We start from the raw sequence: 23,595 nt of genomic DNA, 5'->3' as shown, positions 1-23,595 counted from the left end.
TGTAATGCCTCGACCTCGAGGCATTCAGCAACGCCATTATCGGCACAAAGGGGTCATCTCTGGCCCCTCCCCGGGGCGTCAACATCCGCCATACTTTGTATGGCGGCGGACGCCCGTTTTAAAAGCGTTTAGGAGGCGATCAACGATCGCCTCCTAAACTTAAATGGTGTCGCTGGAATGCCTCGATCAGGAGGCATCCAGCGACACCAAACACTTACCTTTGGATGGGCTGTGACCGCTCCGGAGAGCGGTCACAGCCGCAGCTGCCGGTGATCTTCGCCATCTGCAAGATGGCGGCGGTCCGGGAAAATTCAATAAAGAAACAATAAAGTCTAAAGAGTTCGCTAGACGGTCTCCAGACCCTCTCGAGAACTCTGGCTCCACTTGCAGGTTGAATATAGGTACTGCATTCAACCATGCAAGTCAATGGAGCTCAGCTTTCTAATCACAGTGTGATTAGAAAAAATAAATAAAAAATAAAATAAAATTAATAATAATTAGAAAAAAAATAGTAAAAAAACAGTAAAATGTAAAAATAATTTCCCACTGATGTCACTATCAGGGGAACCTTCAAGTTGAAAAAAAATGTTAAAAAAATAAAAAAAAAAGGCAAAAAAAAATATATATATATAAAAAATATATTTTTGTGAGCAAGTCCTAAAATTAGCATATTAGCTTAAAACAATTCTCGCATGGAAAGAGTTAAAATACTGGCATATTAAATGCCCATGGGGTGTCTACTTTTAAAAAATGTATGATTTGATGGGGTAAATTGAATTGGCCGGGTTCAACAAGGTCCCAATTAACACGGGGGGAAGGATGGCCACACATCTAATTTCCAATTAGAAAAATGCACACGTACCAAATGTGGCCTTTTAGTTCCCCCCAAAAATGACAAACCCATGCATGTGGGGTATCACTGTACTCAGGAGATGTTGCTGAACACATATTGGGGTGTCGTGTGACAGCGGCATATACCAGGAGCTGTAAATTCATACATAAAGTAGGTGTGTGTGGGAAAAATACACACACAAAAATACTACTGCAAACTTAAAAAAAATGCTGGTGGTAAAATGTGTGCATGCAAAGAGTTAAAATACCAGCATTTAAAATACCCTGGGGTGTCTAGTTTTCAAAAATATATGGTTTTGTTGGGCATACTGAAATGGCCCGGCTCAAAGATGTACCAAATAGGGCACGGGCAGTGGATCCCCAAATGCCAAAGTTCAACACTGAAAAATGTGCATGCCCCAAATGTGGCTCTTTTGCCCCCGAACAGCCAGGCAAAATCATTCATGTGGGGTATCACTGCGCTCAGGAGATGTTGCTGAACACATATTGGGGTGTTTTGTGATAGTGACATATACGAGAACTTTTTAATTCATACCTGAAGTAAAATGTGTGTGACAAAACAAATGGAAAAAAATGACTATCACAAAGTTTGACAAAGACTGGTGGTAGATATGGTGCATGGAAAGAGTTAAAATACTAGCATTTGAAATACCCTGGGGTGTCTAGTTTTCAAAAATATATAGCTTTATTGGGCACACTGAAATGGCCCGGCTCAAAGATGTACCAAATAGGGCATGGGCAGTGGATCCCCAAATGCCAAAGTGCAACATTGAAAAATGTGCATGCCCCAAATGTGGCCCTTTTGCCCCCAAACAGCCAGGCAAAATCATTCATGTGAGGTATCGCTGTACTCAGGAGATGTTGCTAAACACATATTGGGGTGTTTTTTGATAGTGACATATACCAGAACCTGTTTATTTATACCTAAAGTAAAATGTGTGTGAAAAAACAAATGCAAAAAAATTACTACCATAAAGTTTGACAAAGGCTGATGGTAGAATAAGTGCTTGGAAAGGGTTAAAATACCAGCATTTGGAATACCCTGGGCTGTCTAGTTTTCAAAAATATATGACTTGATGGGGTAAATTGCATTGGCCGGCTTCAAAGATACCCGAAATGGCACATGGGGGGAAGAATTACCAGATTTGGAAAAAATGGCTTTGAAATAGCAAAACGGTACCTGTACTTATTGCTCCATAACGTGCAGAAAAAAGCAAAAAAACATAAAAACATTGGGTATTTCTAAACTCAGGACAAATAGTAGAATCTATTTAGCAGGTTTTTTTATTACCTTTTATAGATGAGTAAAAGATTTTTCAACTAAAAGTTAGAAACAGTCATTTTTTTCTAAATTTTTCACAATATTTTATACTTTTTTTAATAGTAAATAATACGATACAATCAAAACAATGTCATCTAAAGAAAGCCCTTCTTGTCCTGAAAAAAACAATATCTAATGTGTGTGGGTTCAGTAAACGGGAAAGAAGAAAATTACAGCTAAACACGAGCAGCGCAGAAATGTTAAAACGGCCATTGTCACGAAGGGTACAAAAAGTAAAATCAGCCTTTGTCACGAAGGGGTTAAGGACATGACATATATGCCAATAACCCCTTTAACACATTAACCCTATCCTGCTTATTGTGAATACTGACCCAGTCATGCAGTCCTTTCTCTTATTATTCAAAAGAAAAAGCTGTAACATCTAACATTTCTGGGGGTGTGGCTTTCTGCGTGGTGTGGGGCAGGACAAGCTGTGTATAGGGGTGGGGCTAGCTCCATACAGCCTTAAGTGCATCAGGAGTAGGTGGAATGGGCATGGCCAAATGCACTGTTCCTCCCAGAAAAATTAAGAAACTAACTCTGAGACCTAGGGAAGAGGGGTTTCACACTAAGACTCCAGGCCAAACCTCATGTGTTCTCAGGTAATCTGCTTTACAATGTAGCCTGCTTCTAATAAAGATAATTTATTTTCATTTGCTCCTTAAGGCAATTTAAAGTAAAGATTTTTTACATTTATTTTCTTTGTTTTTATTGGTCCTAGAAGAAAATAAGCAACTCAAGAGTGAAATGTGAGAAACTTATAAAAGATTCATAAAATCCGTATATCAGTAAATAAATATAATATGTTTTCCCAGTAAATATATATTTCAGGTTTTATAAACCCCTCTTCTGTGACCTCTCAGAACTATACTTCTTATAAGTAGTAGTAGTGTCGGCTGTTTATACAAAAGAGCTTTATGTCTCTCTACCCAATTATTTTAAGTAAAATGGGTATAAAGGATATATATGCCTGAGAGTGTGGTACAGCCTAGAAAAATTAAGAAACTGGTTGTTTCTATTAAGAAAGTTTTCTTGCGATGTTGTATATACATGGTTTATCAATTATTGCTCTCTCAAGTTTATATTTCAAATTATTATTTTTAATTATCTCTGAAGCATGCTCTTGTGTAATACCTTTAATACAAGTGAGTCAGCCTATTCCGTTATGTAACCTTTGGTGGTATTTGAATGGTGATATTAAGAATTATTTTTGTGGTGTTGATTCACAAAACACAAGCTGTTTCTTAAATGCAAAATCTGGTTCGTGATTACAAATGTCAAGCCAGTAGCAAGTCTTTGAGTTGCCAGTGCAGCTCACATTGACTTGTAGTTATTGTAAAACAGCACCTGAAGCATTTTTATATTAAGTTACATTTGGTTTGACACTGACTTTTAACGTTAAGTTGCAACGTCAGATGGTGCCTGTAACCACAGGCAAAGAATAGTGGGCATGGGCAGAGGCTCAGCCTATGCTTTGTGCCTCCCCTAGTTTATAATATCGGGACCCCATCCCATCCCCCATTACCACCTGCCCGACACGAAGGGAGAGTAATTGTTTTCCCCATAATTTTGTAAGATGTATTTATTTTACTTTCAGAATTCATTAATACTAAATGTTGCAAGTTTCAAGTGAGGGCATGCAAATGCCAGAAAATTATTTTTCCATGTGAAATGCCAACAAAACTACACCTGAGTTCCCTAGCTTCTCCCAAATGAACTTATATTCTTTGTGTTAAAATACACAAAGATACAATTATTCCAGGTTGTCTTATAAACCAGATGACGATGCTCCTCTAGTTTTAGATAAGGTGGTAGATTAATGTTGTTAGAATGTGAGGGTTATGGCATGTGTAACATTTTACCTGTATAACTCTTGGCCTATGGAAACAGTGCTGCTCATTTCCCAATCCACTTCCTTCAAATGAACTACAAACCTTAATTTAATTTGATTTTTAGTACTCATAAAGATTTAACATTTGAAATGATCTGTTTGTTATATCGACTTTCCATTTAATTATTAGCCTTCAGATAATTAAATATTTGTAAATTCTGAGTATTGTTAGTATGGTATACCACCTACTACTGGCTATAAAACTATCAGTATTTTACAAGGTGTTATCAAAAAAATGTAGTTTTTTGTAGTTTTGTAGTTACACAAAGGGTAATAAATATTACGATTTACCTCTATGATATAAATTAGAATGTTTTGTAATGAAATCTAGAATGATTGCTATGATTTAATGTATTGGTGACAGAAATGTCAGAATAAATGTAGAAATAAAGACAAATGGGAAGGACCCCAAAGACATCATTCAAGGATCGTTATCGTTTTTTTGAAACATTTTGGTAATTTAGGGTAGTTAACCTTTCAAAAAGATCACAATGACCTAGCTATGATCTAAGCATAAAAACTAGTTAGTCAGGGCTGGATTAGTTGAGGAGTATACTGAGCTATTGCTCCAGAGCAGGAGCACTGTGATGGCCTGATACCTCTCAGTACTTACAGAAGGTGGTCAGTACTATGGCCTGTTGCCTGCTGGCAAGTGACGTCATTTCCATGCACACAGCACAGTGAGGGGGCTAAAGGCCATAGTGCCGAATGCACGAATATGACAAACAGTGTCACTGAGGTAGCTACAGGCCACATCATGTAAATACTGTGGCCTAGAACTCCCTCACTGTGTTGTGTTCCTAGAAAAGACTTCAACACATCCAGTGTGCAGTGTCAGTGAGGGAGCATGAAGGACTGGGCTTCTCATGAAGCAAGTGGCTCTGATGTCACAAAAGAATAAGAATCATATACCTGAACATGTTTTTCCCAATCAGTAATGCTGTTCATATTTAAATCAAATAATTTGTGTTCATGTATATTTATAATATACAGTGGCATTGATCATAGCATATCCATTTTATTACAAGCAACAGATATTATGGTACAGCATTGAGATAGGACCTAAAAAGTGTGTAGTAGCTTGTATGTATTTTACTCTTACTACTAACTACAAGAGTATTCAAATAGTATGGTTATAACCATGAGAATCATTGTTTCAAGATTATAATAATTACCTTATTTTTTGGCCCTGATGGCCTATTCTAATCATTTAATTCTAATTTACTAAATTCAGAAAAGAGCGGTTTGCAGAAGAAATTAACAAATCATTTAAATCACCACCAGTGAGCTTCTCCAACAACATGAGACTATTTAGCCTCGTATACTGTATAGTTAAATAAATTAGATGACTTTTAAGAAACCTCCCTATATTAACTATGGATTATGGATGCAGGAGAAGCTCACTAGGGCTTTAATTTTATAATGCATAAAGAACATGGTAAAGTCTTGGTTTACTGAATACATCCCACCGAGACACCTGATAATGGCCAGTTTTTTACATTTTTAATTTATTATTATGTACAAAGCTACACTTTTCTTCCTGAATGTATTACTAAGAAAACATTTCCATACCACAACCATTAATTGAACCCCAAGAGAAGTAGTGCAGAATAACACATTTTAATAGAAAGCATATTTTTTTATTAGTTGGCATACACAATGCAAGGTTTACATCTTTTATGTTCATATTAGTTTGTATTTATTTGTATATGTCTGTGCATTTAAACTTAAATTCTGTATATTTCCAGAGTAATGTGCAGTGTGCAGTATGCAAAGTAACCTGGTCCATTTATAGATTTAGCTAAAAGTAGATTAGACACATTAGTTAATTAATTAACCAGAAAAATGCTTACCACAGGATCTGTGTGTTTACCCGCTAATGCCTGTTATACACATGGGATTTTCTTAATAAGTGCCAGGAGATAAAAATAAGTAGTACAAGGAAAATGTGTTTCAGAAAAATGAAAGTACAGTGCTGATTAACAAGATTCAGAGCCGTGGTTTTATAGAAAGCAAAATAAAACCGTTTTTGGTTGAAGGTGGGTCACAGTCAACTGTCAACTGATCATATATTAACTGGTTTCCTCTGCATATACTAAAACGTTATTCAAATTAAAATGCCATTATTGTCTGAGGTTACTTTAGGGGCTTTGATGCATAATTAACTTGTATAGATAGAGAGAAGCATATTTAAAAGAGCACTACAGCTGCCATAGGTATTTTAATGCAAATGATAACAGAGAGGTATTTTGAAATTATCATTCTGTGCCAGTTCTGTAAGGTACCCTCATATGCATTTGGCTCTTTGTCCACACATTCCCTACTGTTTTGTGTGCACGAGATACATTCAGCAGACTAAATCTTCTTCCTTGTGATATATTGCCTTGTGATATATTTTTACTGACTCAGAAAACATTGGGGGTTGTCTAACAGCACCCCCTGTGCTCGTGCTTGGAAAGTAGTCCTAATTATTTCAATGTTACTTATTTCCTGTCCATAATTGGCTAATAATTGACAAGCAAAATGTGGTAATTAATTAATTTTTTTTAAATTCAAAATAAAGACACACCTTTCCTGTGTCAAAAGGTGGCAGCACTCCCCTGACCATTTTTTCGACCAATCACTAACTTTCTTTGTTGAAATTGTGTTTATATTACTTATAATTATTTATTGCCACAAAACATGACTATATCTTTGGGTTTCTCCTAGAGTCACCGCGTGAAGCCCTGCTTCCCCGGGTCTCTTTCAGTTTCTTCTTTCTTCAGATAGCAGCGTGTAGGCATGTCCTCTCCCTAACTACTTATGAAGATGAATAGCTCCATGTAGCCTACCCTAGGAAGTTCCCACATATAAACAACACAATTATAAATTTAAAATTTCTTTCTCATTTTGTTGAAATTGTTATTAATGAAGATGATCAGCTCATGCATTTAGTAATACCAATACTAAAATAATTTGATTTGAAACTATGTTCCTTGGAGATTTAACCACTGTCCAGTTGCACACTATGTTGCCGTTCAAAACTTTTGTCCAATTTACCTTCAGCAGAATGAGATTTAGTTCCCATCGCTTTACATAATGACAGGAGTCTTCAGTTTCTTTGTCCTTGGCAGAGATACATTGTACATGAACTGAGTATGCCAAAAAACATGAACTAATCACAATGCCAAATTATGCTTGTTCGACTGCAGCTAGAAATGTTTCAGGTCACATTATTTTTGTTGAATTAACTTTTTTCCTCTACATATTCTAATACTTGGTATATATTATCCTTTCTTTTTGCAACTTTTAATACATACATTTTCCACATCTCTCAATTGCTAAAATGCTAATGTGTATTTTCATTCTCTCTCATCTTGACTACAGTTACTTACTGAAAAGGCTGCTGAAAGGATAAAAACATTATCCTCCTCAATCAGTGTCCGTTTCCTTTTTGATTAAATCACTGTCTTTGCTCCCTATTAAAGTCTGCATTCACCAGAAAATAATTCTCCTTTGCAGTCTTTCATTTCTTGCATCTTCTCAGTCCTTTATAACATTCCTGTTGCTGTCTACATTTTACTCAATCCATTGCTACTAAAAATATAATATACAAATACATTTTCACTAAAGCGGCCTAGAGAAAAAAACCTTCTACGGTACCATAGAAGGAAGCCCTTACACCAATTTCCACATGTTCCTAATTCTTACACCTAAAATGAAAAACTGTACCAATGTTCTTCCAACAAGGTACAAATAAATAACAAGTAATACGTAACTGCCATCTTGCAGCTGTTTGTGGATAATAGCCTTACAACTGGTCTATTTATCCTCAGGGCTGCCCTAGGCCACCAGCCATGCCTTTTGGGCTGCGCCCTTCTTCGGAGTGGCTCTTCATATCTGGCACCTTTTTTAATGCTTTTGAAGACTCTCTCTTTTAGATGGTCCATTAAGTAGTTGGCCCATTAAGCTGCTTCACTGGGTCTGAAGGTCAGTTTATTTTTCAGTTTTTTCACATACACTCCCTGACTTAAGACATGGTTACTACTCCTTTAAACAATTCATTAAACAATTAAAGTGGCCTAATTACTGTGCAATGGTATAGGAAACCTATGCCTTACTGATTAAGACAAGTATAATAGTTTAATTGTAAACTAGTTTAACATTGCATTTTTAACAATCAATAATTTCATTATATACACAAATTACAGGGATGCGTTTTATGATAGTAAGATTATTCAGTGTAAGAACTGTTGCTGCTTTGTAGTCATCTAAGTATCCCAATGGTACTGAAGAACATTTTCATAATGATATATATATTAGATCACCAAGGAATACTTTCTAAAGCATTGAAAATCATCTGAATTATATATTTATCATCTGAGGGCTCTCTGACTTCATTTTCCTTTATATATTTGATATACTTACTTCTTTCATCATTGCCAACAAAATCAATTGACCAAATGAACAGGGCTACAACACATACAAATAGCTAATATGCAGCTGTCTAAAGACATTATATCATTCAAACATTGAAACTGATTTTTTTTAAATATGATATTTTTGAAAACTTATTTTCAGCCTGATACTAGTAATACAAATATGGGGAGTGGCCCTTAAAGAAGCTTTACTAAACATTGACAATTCTGTAAGTTCCACTCAAGTAATTATCTAGTCTACATTCTGTTATTGTTAATTGAAGCTGAAAATATTTGATGATTATAGCAGATAAGGAATGCTTCACTACTATTTTACAATATGTTTGATGAGCACATATTACAAGACGATGTTTTTGTCAGTTTACAAAATATTACACTAGGGTTGCATACCTGCCTCCTTTAATTCATCTTCACTGGCACTTCATTTTATTTATATAGTAATTTATTATTAAAACATAATTTACTACTGTAGATTGAAATCATGTTTTTTGTTTTTTTTCCTGTATCCATAGTTGACAACTTTTTGGCTCCCCCCCCCCCCCCCCCCCCGGAGTCCTGCTTACCTTGGGTATTTGAGTCAGTTTATTTTTTCTGACCACATTCTGGCTACTTTCCACCAACTTTCCCCAGCTAACTGCCCAGTTCCTCCCATCAAAGACTACCTACCCCATGTTTGTCTAACCCCACAGAAAGCTAGCCTTAAAGAAGGGAGTGGCTTTGGGTAGCCTACCCTGGAAAATACTCAGGTATTCTTTGGCACATTTATGGCAGCAGATTGTGATGCAGCTGCAACAAGTCCTATAGTGCCTTTTCAATACATTTTCAGTATAGACCAGGTTGACTACTCCAAATATATTCACTCACATGCCCTGTGTTGTTATGTTTTATTACAACATACACAATTCCTGTTCTAGATGTAATACAGATCAATAATAGTTATCTCTATGTCAATTATTTATCTAAATGTTTGTGCCGCATGTTGTTTGTTTGTTTATTTTGCTGTTTAATTATATTTGCTGTTTAATTATATTTGCAAAATATATACTATAAATAAATGAACCATGTACCTAAAAATAAAATACAAAGAAATAATCTTTATTTTTATATATTTTAGATTTTTAGAAAATGCTTATCATTCAAGAATTAAAGTATTCTATACACTTAAAAGTGCTGTAACAGTAATATATTTTTGTAACATGCAAAAGGATTTTTCCTTTCCATTTGACATTCACATTTGCTTAGGTCAGAATTTAAGTCAGATTAGATAGGAAAGATTAATGGCCTTACCACAGCTAATTGTAATATAAACAACAGGGTACCCAGGAGTAAACTAATTTAATTACTGCACATGCTATCTGAATATAAAAAAAATCTGTTATTTTCCATAATGCTTTTTTCACAGCATCTAGTCACTTCTGATGACTGACTGTTTTATCAAAAAGATGACCTACATAAATAATATTTAACTGCTAATTGGAATTAAGTTAAAAAATTTAAAACAATTATGCCGTATAAGCTTTACACAACTTCCCATTGCATTGATTTTAACTGGTTATTTATTTAAAACACATTTATTTAAAGTAATGTGTGCAGTGCCTAAAAATATTCTGGTAAAATAATTGTAATGCTTTTATTTCCACATGATCCTAATGCATACATCTATTTGTAAACATTTTGATTTACATTTTAATTACTCAGTTGTTTAGTTAAACTTTAATTACATTTTTTTAAATTGTTTTTATTTATGAAGTATACATTTTCTGAAGCAGGAATGAATACACTTGTACATTTTAACTCGTACAAATTACAAATGTAACAAAATTTACCAATTTCATCAATTCATACGAATCACCAAAAAAGAGCCCAGACCCAAAGTAGACAAAAACAAAGCAAAAAGCTCTGAGAACTTTCCAGGTATGCCTGTTTCCCATGACACACCTAGAGCAGCAGTGTTTGATGTAGCTGCTGCAGGTTCTAGATTGCTTTCCCAACCTGAACAGGTGGCAACCCTACATACTTCCCTAGTATCTCTCTTGAGGAGGGCTTGTCACTTTTTGTGCTTAAAATCCGTTTGCCACTCTTTCTTCCCTTGATGACCCTGTTTTCTAAGAGCACATACTGTTTGCTGGCTATGAGAGTACCAGTGTCCTACTGCATAGCATGTGTTTTGAAATTGTATTTCATAAATAAAATACATTATTCTTCGTAAAAAGACCTTACTAAATTACATAAACAGCTATCAATAGGTCAAATGGTAAATAGGTAGTAAGTTCAGCGAGCAGCAGCCCCTCAACAGAAAAATAAGGAAATATCATCCTCACAAGCAGTTTAATTTGAATTTGTTTATTTTATGTAATTTACCATTTTCCGCTTCTTATAGGATATACATAAGTACACAGTCTTAGGACTGTGATCATGTTTAAGTTAATGCTTATATAAAGTTAGTTGGGGTTATTCATTATAAAGCATATGTAATAATAATAATATGAAATATTGATGACTAATTCCACAACTATACCCTACTCAGCCACACATTTATTAATTAGGCTTATATTTTAAACTTTATTCTATATATCTGGTTTTTTTTTGTATCTGTGTCATGACAGGGAAGCTTCAAAAAGAAGAATATGTATACTATTACCATACCTTCTCCACAATATCTTATAATAATGCCATTATGTTATTATCATTTAGGTGAGATTGTCTTTGAAAAAGCTAAATCACTCATACGGCTTAACCATTCTGCTCTACTGCCTCTAAGACAGGGACACTGCAAGTAATGTTGAAAGGAGGCAAAGCATTGCTTAAGGCTGATATTTTATGTATTCAACCAGTTCTAGCTGTACATTGGATGTTGGGGTTGTGACTGCCGAGGAAGCTATGCTGATCTTACTACCAATTTAATTAACTGGAAAAGCTAATGTCAAAATGTCCACAAACTCTGGTAACAACTTTTCCGCAGATTGCAAAAACTCCTTCTATTTCTTAGCTATTTCAGTCTGCCTATATATTGCATTTCTGAGAACAAAATAAATAATTATATAATGTTTATATAAAAAGAGTAAATTCAACCCATTTTGCAATAAAAGTACTTATGCAACAGAATCAACCATTGTGTGGTACAATATCTTGGAATGCTCTCTGTCCTATGGGGAAGATCTATCGTTTTTTACCGTATTCAGCCCACGGTCTCGCTTTCTGAAATTGATACAATGAAAACATCCATAAAACTAGAGATCGGCATGTAATGATTGCTCGTTATTGGAAACAATACATCATAAGTCAAAAAACCCTAAACCTTATCACTCCATCCATAATGACAGGTTCCTCCACATCAAAGCGTATTTCCTCGAATATAAGGTTTATAGCTGGTGTGATCTCTGATGAGTTACATTCATTAAGCAGGCAATTGAATTGAACATCTCACCTCACAAGCTTCACTATGAATTGTGAAGACCCAACCACAACCACATCAAGCTTCTGCAATACGGGTTGGGTTCACCCTGCATAATGCATTGTTATATTGGTGAGATAACTTACAAGAAATCTCTAAATAACTATGTAATGTGGTGACCCAATTTAGCCCTTTCCATTGTTAAGTACTATCTTTTAAAGCCATGCATAGAAAAATAGAAAACATGCATAAATGACAGGCACAAAATACACAAGTCTACAAAGTAAGATGTAAAATCGTCAGAAATAAATGTGCCATGCACATGTCTCATGTTTCAAAGTAGATGCGTAATAATAATGATGCATGTACACATCCAGAAAATACTTGCTTGAAAATATTGCTTGAAAATACTTGCTTGAAAATGTCTTGAAAATGCTTGAAAATGTCAGTGGTATTACTAACAACTTTTCCAGTGGGTTTTCACCTCTGTCGTGACCCTATGTTTGCAATATATTTGATGTGGCTTAAAACTGAGTCTGTAAAATAAGTTACCAGCAACAAACATTTTTATATTTATTCAATATTCATACTTTAATAATGAATCTGTTTAATTATCGCCAGAAAAAAACAGTGGGGTGGTGTGAGAATATATACTTATATGAAAATGATAGTACCGAACTATATATTTTCTTCAAATATTAAACATGAAGACCATTTTATGAAGTGGAAGTACTCCCTTTGCATAGTATTTTTGTAAATAATCAGGCACAGTTAACTATTTTATGTTAAAGTAATTAACATGTCTAATTATTTTTGCTCTACATTTCAAACACTTATTGTTCTTAACTGTTTAGACATTTAGTAACCATCCCTGAGACTCTTCCCTGCATCCTTTTCCCAGCATCATTTGATCTTGCTGTATACATGAACTGGGTCAGAGTCGAGTTTGTTAGGGAAGGAAAGGCTACTCAAACATTGCTTGTTTTGCAGTTTTATAAAACAAAAGGTTAGGCAGAATAGGGCAGAAAACAGGGAGTGATGTAGTACTGCCAAGGATGACTAGAGAGGCAGGTCCAAGGGGGCAGTGCTGCTACTGCAAAACTGGGGGGGCTTATTGACTTTGGCAATTGGGCCCCCTAACACATCACTGCTCAATGAGCTTGGTAGAAGGGAAGTCTATGATCTTCCCACACATCCCATTTATAATGTAGATGACTGTGCAAAGGTGATACAGCCTTTATAGAATGTAGTAAAAGGTGCTGTGCTATGATGTCATACCCCAGTGCTCAGCAGTAAGGATGACAGCCCTGACTCACTCACCCAAGGGTAAAGCATTAGCCAAGAGGCCTGGTAATTAGCTGTGATGCAAGGAGCCTAGGGGCAAACTGTGTCAAAATATGTAACTTTTTTCAGAGTTGACTATTCCCACTATGACAAATTCTTATTGAATACATAAACATTTAGCCAGTATAGATACAGGAGATATCAATTTTTTCATTAATATTATTGAATGAACCCTGGGCTAAATTTAACGTGAACAGGGCATTAATCCTGATTTAACATTTATCCTGAAGGGAGAAAAGTACATTTTGTGTTTATATTATTTACAATAAACGTTATCAAGAGTGACTGGTGGTGGGCAACCAGAATCTTAATTTGTCACTTCAAAAGTAATTGTAAGGGATACATTTTCTATTTTCTATATACTATTTACATTACACAATATGAAATTATATGTTTTAGAAAGCAAACTGTCTTCTCAACTTGACTGTGGTAATTAGAGTGTTCCTCTGAGCTAATAGATATATTAATAGACATGCATGTCAAGCGGTATATTGATTTCTTTTTGTAATGCATGCGTGAACTAAATATACCCATGGGAATTAGTTTACAAACACTTAATATAGAGCTTGTAATTCCTTTTTTCATTTTTTTTTTCTTTTCTTCCTACAGACAGTAACTTCATCCTTGCAAATGCTCAGGTGGCCAAGGGATTCCCCATAGTTTACTGTTCAGATGGCTTCTGCGAACTTGCTGGATTTGCACGAACAGAAGTCATGCAGAAAAGTTGCAGCTGTAAATTTTTATTTGGTGCTGAAACAAATGAACAGACAACACTTGAAATTGAAATGTCACTAGAGGAAAAGAATGAATTCAAGGGGGAAATAATGTTTTACAAGAAAAATGGTAAGCCGATTCCTTTTTTCAAGGCTCAAATGGGCTTATGTTTTAAATATAGCCTTAATAAGCATTTTGTATGTTTATGAGAGTAAGACACAACACAAGTAGATAGAAAAATACTTTCCAAGGTTTGGTTTTACTTTTATGTATGATCATAATTTTGGTTCAGCTAACAATATAGCAGTAAAATTGGAAAGGTCATCGCTGATATCCATGGCTGCAAAAGTGGATGGGTAATAAATATTTACTTACTCGTAAACATAACCTTTAATATTCATTAAGATAATGTTTATTTCAATTATAGGCAAATGTAAGACTGAAGCAAGACAAAAAATGTATATTTTTTAAGATGGCATTCCATATTGTATGCAAAAAATGATATATATATATATAGATTGAACCATTCCATAAATGTTAAATATTTAGTATTAATGGTGAGATTTTTTAGGGCATAAATATAATGTTACTGGTGGTTTGTCCCTGTAATGTGAAAAGCCTTTTTGTGAGTGTAATAGTACAAATGTTATTAAAGCAAGTCTGTCTAAATTAGCATAATCGTAGATGTTAATCTTGTAATTTCACCTGAAACTTTAAGTAAAACCTGAAGCTGGAAGATAGCTCAAATGCAGTAAATCAGAAGTTTGTTTAATAATAAAGGTATCTTTTCCAGAGACCCATGCCGTGTATATTTACACAGGTACATTCAGTAAAGATTTGATCTTAGACTTGCTAAACCTTTTCCTCTAAGATCATTTTTAGAATCAACTGCTCACATGATGTCCCTGCCATTTTAAGCGGTTCTTTGGCAAATCAGTAATGCAGAATATAGTTTTTGTAGCATTCTATATTCTCTGAAATTCCCTTTCCATTTAGTTTCTGTCCACCCCCTACTCTTGATATTTTCCCCCCTTTTGTTTAGATTTGAAGCTACCAGATTTAGGCTGCTCTCAGAATTTCGGCCTGCCTATTGAACCCTTGCTTAATCTCACTGTGGTCCTTGTGTATGCTATGTGGATCCATACCAAGATCCAGTGACCGCATGGATTATGTATTTTCCGGCGTGGTCCAGGTCGAACCTCAAGTCTTCTTGCAAGAGACAAGTAATCTTATGTTATGTTACAGTCCCATGTATAAATGTTTGCTTTAGTGAATGAATCCCCAAACTGGAGAATGTAATTTATACATCCACTTTAGGCTTTAATAAAAGTGTATAAGGTGAGTGTATTTGTGCCCTGTGTTAATCCACTATTTGTAACACAATTGGTTGCCCTTCCCTGCTTAGACTTAATTTTCACTTAACGTTTTCCAGATTTACAGATGTTTCTTTTGGAACCTGAGCCCTTAAGTCCTTGGTGTGAAGTGTATTAATACATATTAGGTTATGTGAATAATACCTTGTTGATCATCCTCTTGTACTGTATTATTCTGTTAAATTACTGTTACATTTCTAAACAATGAACTCATTACTGCAACTATTTTTGATTGGGCAATGAACTCAATTTAATGACTTTGCTGTTAGAGAAAATGTTGTTAGCAGACTATTGGGTTTCAGGATTTAAACGGTCTTTAGTTGATATCTCACCTCATTATCACCTATTATCAGTGTCTTCCAGTAGTTTTTCTATGTTCTCTTTTTTCAAAGGATAGGATACACTCTGAGTACAGTTTGAGAATATTTTGAATATTGGGTAACATGTGTTTGACAACTACATTGACCATGCCAGTTGTTGCATGAGTAACCACTAGGTGTTTAGAGAGCATGCATGATTTTCCAATCTCTCCATAGTCTACGTTGTTTAATGTGTTTTCTGAATAAACATGCCAAATGTTAATCCTGATGTTGCTTATCCAATAAAGAATAACTTTTTGGACTTACACCAATGGCACAGCACATATAATTAAAAAGTGATATTAATATACTGATGAGTTATGCTGTACCACCGTCAGTGTCTGGCGCAGTTTATAGCGATAGGAGTTATGTGGTACCACTGTCTATGTTTGTGTGGCTATATAATAAGAGATTTACGGTACCACCTTCAGTGTCTGGATCACTATATAATGATAGGAGTTATACTGTTGTGTTTATTGTGAAGGGAGTTGTGATATACCACTCTCAAGCTCAGTATATATTGATGGGTGTTATACTGTACAACTGTCATACTCAGTATATATAGTGTCACAAATCACTGGGTTTGAGAAAATGTATTTTATTATTTTTTAACTCTCTGCAATTCTAATATCATTAATTTTGTTATTTATTTTTCTTTTTTCTCAAAATAACCTCTGTAAGAATTTAGTGGGGGATACAATTTCCTATTCATGCCTCGGGTGCAAAAAGAGATAGCTAGGCATTTGCCCCTCTCGCTCAGCGACTTCTTTAAAGTCAGAGCAAACGGATATCACTGACACATTCGGTGCAATGCTGTTTGATGGCAAAGGTGTCAATGATAATTTGTGTGGGTCCAAAAATGGCACTGACAAGCTGTTTGGGGCAAAGATGGCACTGATGAACTGTTTGGGCACAAAGATGGCACTGACAAGCTGAGGGCAAAAATGACACTGGTATGTTTGGAGGACAAATTGCACTGGTAAGTTGTTTTGGGACAAAGCTGGCAGTGTGGGAAGTGAGTGATGTGTTACACGGTGAAGTCGGGAGGCCCAAAAAGGTGGAGTGGTCATCATCGAAAATGATTGTGGTAAGAGAGTTTATGTTTGTTAAGGGGATGAGTTAACTATATAGCCTCTCCCACTTGGGACACCAAAAAAGAAATTGTACCCAGGCAATTTTTGACCCTAGGCTTGGCCCTGCTCCCTGCCCTTGTTTGGGAGCTTTAACCCTTTGGTACCTTGTCTGGGTGAAGGGTTTATACACTCCATCATGAGATCCCTCAGCTTGCAGGGCTACTTTTGACTATGATATGCCACAGGGAAGAATATTACTCCATTAAACATCAATTGTAAATGTAATAGGATGGAGTTTTAAATTAAAAGCAAGGTGTTTATTAAACATTATAGTAGCACCAGTGTAATAGCACAATAAAATCCATGGAGCTATCAAAGTGATAACCTAGGTGGTTGGCATTCACCAAGGCAGAAATGGCATGTATTGAACACGTGAACTGTTTCAGTTGTTTAGTTCCACTAAATATGATTGATTTTTGTGAGCTCCTAGATGTTTTCCCACAGCAAAAAATGTTCACCCTTAGTTCAGTCCAAGGACATAGTGATACACTTTTCAGGTTCCCTGATGGTTAGGATAAATGATGCATTGAGAAATGTCATACTGGTAAGAAATACAAGCTTCATCCCAAGTAGAATTTTATTATTTTAGATCTTAATATAAATGCAGATGAATTTGACTTTGATGTATCAAAAAAACAACACTAATATTTCCAGGAATAAAAATAGATTTTGTTATCCCATTTAAGTAAATTTCTGGGTACATTTCTAAAATACAATTAAAAACTGTATGGAGATGTATTTTCCAGTCTATTCTGGGAGTTGTTCAGTCACAAATTTATCAACATGATATATCTAGCATCTTATCGGCTTTTCTTGAGAATAGGATTCCTGCTATTATTCTTACTTAGGCAGCCTAAGCACTTTTCACATCCCACTTCAAGAAGATGGCCTACAAGACCCTCTATGAATCAATGGGGCAGATAGGGCTTCCGCAGGGTATGTGTATTAGAAATTGTTGACAGGGGCACGGACCCCACCCATACCTTCTTCCCATCAACTATTGATTAGAATATTTTAGAACAATAAAAAATATCAAACCGCAAAGTAGCTAAGTAGAATGGATATTATTATAGGGTAGCATGTGTCTATTCAAAGGAACGCAAGGCCATCATCATGTCATTGTAAGATAATGTTTGTGCTACTAATTGGAAGCTTTTAATATCAAAACAGAAACCACTGTGATTTCTGTAATGTTTTTTTATGTCAGTTACAAAATAGGTTGTATATATCTTTATTTGATGTATTATTTTAGAAACATTTCTACTCAACACGTTTAAATAGGTATACAAGCCAAAGTAAAAAGAACCAAAGATTTTCCGCACCGGATAAAGCTTGTATGAGGAAACATTGTTTAATTGCTATGTGCTATGGTCTGTGTGTTCTACATATGAAGTGAAACGGATCACAAATGCAGCTGGAGACTTCTGAGAGATTTAACTTTTTCTCTGAAAAGTAGGGGGCTGCAGAGGTTTGTTTTAAAATATATACAGTAGAGAAACATATAAATGTAGTTTTAAGGTAGGCGGTATTGTAATCAGATTTTGGGTTTGATCTTAGCATTGTGTTTGTACTGCACATAGAAACAGCATCGAACCTTTAGTCACAAAGCACTGTTATCTGAAATAATAACACGAGTAGGAAGGATATTTCCTCACAGCTGACAAAAATAGATCAATGACACAAATCCCAGCTGATATGGTTATCAAAAGAGCGACATGACACACAGAAAGAATTTTAAATGTCCCCAGTATAGTATTTGACCTGAAACAAAAATAAACCAATACAACAGGTATTGTTGCTTAGCAACCAAGTTAAACAAGTGAAAACCACAGGTGGAAAAGTCTTATGAAAACAGACACTAGCATTACAAATCAAACACAGCTATTAGAAATAACTAACTTTCCACAATGCAAATAAACATGCACAATGATACACAAGAATTAATAATAATCAGTGTAATATCAATTAAAATTGCTGATCGAAATAGATATAATGTTATCATACAACATACAATATAGATTTATGTTGTGTAAAAGTATTAAATTATGTATACATGCTCTTTTGTTTGCAGGATAGTTGTGGTTTCAACTAACTGAATAAACTTTGGATTATGAGGGGCCAACTCTGGTAAGCTTCTCCTACAAGAAGGGATGAGCTGGCTCTGTGTAGTATATAGTTCAATCAGTAAAGTCATTTTTAAGATCCCTAATTTAACTATGTATTATACTGGATTAACTCATATCTTCTTGTAGCAGAAGAAGCTTGTTGGGTCTTTCTTGAGTATTATCAGGGAGTTGGGAAAACTCCCAACTATGACTCTTTGAGGTCTGTTTACTGTTTGCTTGAGAGTTGGCAACAGTAAACTTGCATGTGTTGGACAAAAGTCATACTTCACTAAAGCCAAGTTGCATTAGCAAAAAAAAAGCTTGCATACACTTGCATGTAGGAAATAAGAGAGTATGAGAGTGCATCTTATTTAAAAGAGTGGACAATTCCCAAATTCACTAATGTGAGAATTGCCAATTTAACTTTAAATGCCAATTTTTTCCTTGGTGAAGAAAAAACTCTTCATAACATCTAGCCATGCCAAGAACACTCTCTAAGTGGTAAGTGTATGATTGTTAAAGTCTACAATCAAGAGAAGACTCCGTGAATGTAAATATAGAAGGTTTTCTGCTGGTAAGCTTCAAGAATAGAAATGCCAGATTAGACTTTGGCAGAAAACATATGCCAAATGCTGCAAAACTGATAGGTGCTTTGTAGTACAGGTTGACATTGACCTAAGACAAGTTGCAAAAGGAAACAAAGAGCTTTTCAAGGAAAAGAAGGCAATATTCTTTAATAGCTGAGTCAGTAACCTGATATCACTTGCTGAAGACAAAACTGAAGGCAGAAAGACCTAAACAAGCAGCAACCTAAGACAGCTGCATTAAAGGCCTGGCAACATGTAACTAGAGAGGAAACCTAGAATTTTGTGATGGCCAAGGTTTTCAGACTTCAGGCAGCCATTCACTGCAAAATATTTCCAACCAAGTATTGAGAATGATCATTGCATTTATGATTACATTAGTTTGTCGACTTGCTTTGGAGCTCCTCAAAAATGGGCACTATGTACAAACATTGCAGTAATTCTTAATGGTTCATATGATATTTTTGGGAAACCCCTTGGATTGAAGTTGAAAGTTTGCACTTCAATCACATCTTGCATTGTGCTGGCCTAGAGAGCCAAAATTATGGAACCCGACAGTACATATTGGAATGGTAGCACAGAAGAGGCTATTAGTTTTCTGTAAACCTTGGACAAAAGTAATACTTTATAGAAAATATATGAATGAATTCAACATCAAAAGTTACCAGATATGCAAGAGATAGTCCCCCCCCCCCCACCCGAGTCATAGAATAGAAATGACTGATTAGATTAATTGCATATATTTAAATATATTGATATTGATATCTGTGAAGGCCGTATCAGATAGCTCATATAATAAATTGCCTGTTATTTCTAAGTATGTATAATGACATCACATTCATACACTGGAAGTGGACAGATGGATACATACTGTACGTTTGCGTTTAATGTTGTAACTTTACACGGCTATTGACAGGTTAGACTGCACACATGTAGGAGAGGGACAAAGGAATCACAGCAGCTTGAATGACAGATTGCATTATGCTTCATTATGTTTTAACCAGCAATGGCTTAGGAAAAGGTATAGGTGCAGGCACAGACACACAGCCTGGTTCCCAGTCATTTTTCCCATTTTAAAGCTGCTGAATGCATGCCTTATCCATGGTCAGCGCACACTTTCCTGCTAGACAGGTTAGAGTATAACATCATGTAAGAGGGGGAGGCCAAGAGGTTCTACACAGTGTTCCGTATAGAACATGTAGGATATAGCGTCTTACATTTTATTTCAAAGGAACAGTCCTCAACAGTAATGAGTTAATCAGAAAAAAATATAGATAGATAGATAGATTCATATCTACATGGGAGTTAATGCAGTTGAGAAATGTATAATACGTGATATCTGGAGGAATTACTTATCTTTTAAATTAAATGCAAAAAACTTGTGATTTATTCAGAGGAAGATGCTACATAGTAAATAGGAAACGTCAGATGTTGTATTTGGCATACTGAGAATTATCCCATTAAAATCAGGATATGCTCAATAAAGTGCTTCAAAGGGAAACCGTGATTTTGAAAAGAAAAAAAATATAAGAAGCTTCATTAAGCCATGTTAATGACCACAGTAGATACATTTTGCATTTAAATCAATGCTTTACTTCCACAAAGAAGGGGACTGCTAAGCTCTATCCGATGAGACAAGAAGATTTACATATGCTGAGCAGCTGTGGTTTCCTGACGATTGACCTTTCCAATAAGATTTAGTTGAAATTACATTAGTTGCAGTTCTTAGAATTTGGATTTGTACTTTTATTTCTACTAGAGCCGAGAGCTTGAATTAAACATGCTTTATTTTTGTATTTTAGGTACATCATTCTGGTGCCTACTGGACATTGTTCCCATAAAGAATGAGAAAGGAGATGTGGTTCTATTTTTGTCCTCATTTAAGGATATTACTGACACAAAAGTCAAGATTGCCCAAGAGGATAAAAAAGATGGTTTGTAACAAATTACCTAATTGCTCTATGTATTTAGTCGAATGGTGATGTGTTGGATTTGGCTGTATTCCTTTGTTTCAAGTATAATAAAAAAATAAATGGAGTGTTTATGCTGTGATGAGGTGCTAAGTACCAGGCAAATTCAACTTTTCCAAATACTACAGTAATACAGATGAATCACCATTCTTGTTAAAAATGCACCTTTCATAGCAACAGGGATGGAAACATAGTCATCACATCATGCTGCTTTAAATATTGATATAAGGGCAATACAGCAATGCATGTATTGGTTTAACCTTTTCAAGCATGTTTGCAGGGCTGTCTGAAGTAGGGCTTAAGGAGCAGCTCCCTCAAGTGTTCCTCAGGGGCTCATAGAGACTGTTTCTTGTGCCCAACAACTGCTATTTCTTTCTCAAGAAAAGTTATATATGTAGGATATTCATCATACTAATGTGCCTGATTAATTCAACAGAAATTATCCAATCCAAATTACTTTTTTTATTGTGAATGCGTAATAAAACAGATAATATTTGATATTTGATAAGATCTGTGTGTCAAAACAACTCGGAAGGTTTATGATTGCTAGTTAATTTGTAGCAGAACGCCTTCTGCATATTTTACTTCCCTTTCTAGTTTGTCTAAGCTGTCTCACAATTAAAAAAACAAAAAAACTTAAACACCTTAAATACCTAAATCCTGGACTACTAGGTGTGCCTTGAGGAGAGGGTTGAGGAGCACTGCTGTGTAAGGTGTAGTTTAATCAGTGAGTCCCCTCCTCAATTGAATTATACATTATATAGGGCAAGCTCTGCCTTACTTGCTGAAGAACCTGCCATTGTTGGCCCTTCATAAAGAACAATGACATGGAGAAATTGAATGCAGAGGTGTCCAGTAAATTCTCTGACAATTCTCCCTTTAATAAATAGACTTCATAATGTGGTGTATGCTACCACAAAAAAACAGCATAATAGTCACTTGACCCTGCTGGTCACATCTCCTTTAAAGGCTTATGATATCCTTAATATACCATGCTCAGTTTTGAAATGTTAAGTTCCAAATCTCTTTGATATCAGGGAAAAATATATTAATTAAGTTATTAACAAACTGTTTACATATCCATTTGAAAGAAGAGTGTCAAAAGAGGAATCTAAGGTGTATGTGACATATTAATATGTTTAGCTGAATTAAGTTCCAGTACTGTCACAGTGACCAAGCTAACAATACCTTAACACCTTGATTCATGCCAACTAACATTCTCAAATGTGAGTCTGTGAATGAAACCTTTGATTATGCCTAAATTAATGTTGATGTGTGGTCTCCTGTTAAATTCACCTGTTAAAATGACCCCTGTTATAACACATTAATCAATTATGGCATGGACATTGGTAGCTGAAGAATTCTGGACATGGTGCAGCTAAGCAATGTGGTTACTATAGCTGTTAAGGGCTCTGTTTGGAAATATAGACAACTCATCTTAAAAATATCTAGATCCAAGAGTCTACAGAAGCCCTGGTCATGGTTCAATTTTTTAAATTTTTTTTCTGTGCATTAATAATTGCTTGTTGTGCCTAATTGTGTGACCTATTTTCTACTTTTGGTCACTGGAAAGGAGGTGTGGAAATAATTATCAGTGTTTAAGGAACTGCAGGGAAAAGAGAAATAATTGGACTGTCATTTGTAACGGTTATATCTGCTACAGCTGAAGGCAGCAAGAGAATTGCGTGGTCTCCTATTAATTAGTGATTACTAAGCTTAGTAATTAACCAAAGAACAAAAATATCCATCAGTTTTGATCAAGAGAATATTTTCTTATTTAATGTAACCATTTTTGTTTTCTTATCAGCCTTCAGAACTTCTGTACTACAACATGGTGTATTAATTTGCCTGTGGTTCTAACAGTGATGTGATCTGAAACCACGCACAAGGGAAATCCCTTATAAACCCATATTTTTCAGATAAATACAACTTTTAGAGCCAGATTAGATCATAACAAATAAAAATCTACAGATCAAATTTCCCCTGGTTGATGAGTTAGGGTTGTAAATAAACTTCCAATATACTACACTGTAAGTGATCCCTGGGCCATTTGCAGCCCTTCCCATTAAAAAAGTAAAAGCCCATTTTAATTCTAAATTCAGCTTTACAACATGTACATTTAACATTCACATTTCAT

At 35.2% G+C, this 23,595-nt stretch overlaps 1 protein-coding gene across 2 annotated transcripts in view; it reads left to right on the top strand.

Moving 5' to 3' along the window:
• LOC149300781 (voltage-gated delayed rectifier potassium channel KCNH8-like) overlaps nt 1-23,595 on the top strand; it is a 157,160-nt gene that overhangs the window by 54,523 nt on the left and 79,042 nt on the right. For both annotated transcript variants that reach the window (XM_089484804.1, XM_089484803.1), the window contains exons 2-3: nt 13,830-14,063; nt 21,291-21,422. In XM_089484804.1, coding sequence (XP_089340930.1) covers nt 13,830-14,063; nt 21,291-21,422 — 366 coding nt within the window. The remainder of the gene's footprint in view (nt 1-13,829; nt 14,064-21,290; nt 21,423-23,595) is intronic.

Source organism: Sceloporus occidentalis, unplaced genomic scaffold (genome assembly GCF_023333645.1).
Source record: "Sceloporus occidentalis isolate IW3139 unplaced genomic scaffold, rSceOcc1.0.p SCAF_23, whole genome shotgun sequence".
Taxonomy (NCBI): domain Eukaryota; kingdom Metazoa; phylum Chordata; class Lepidosauria; order Squamata; family Phrynosomatidae; genus Sceloporus; species Sceloporus occidentalis.
This window is presented reverse-complemented; position numbering and strand designations above follow the sequence as displayed.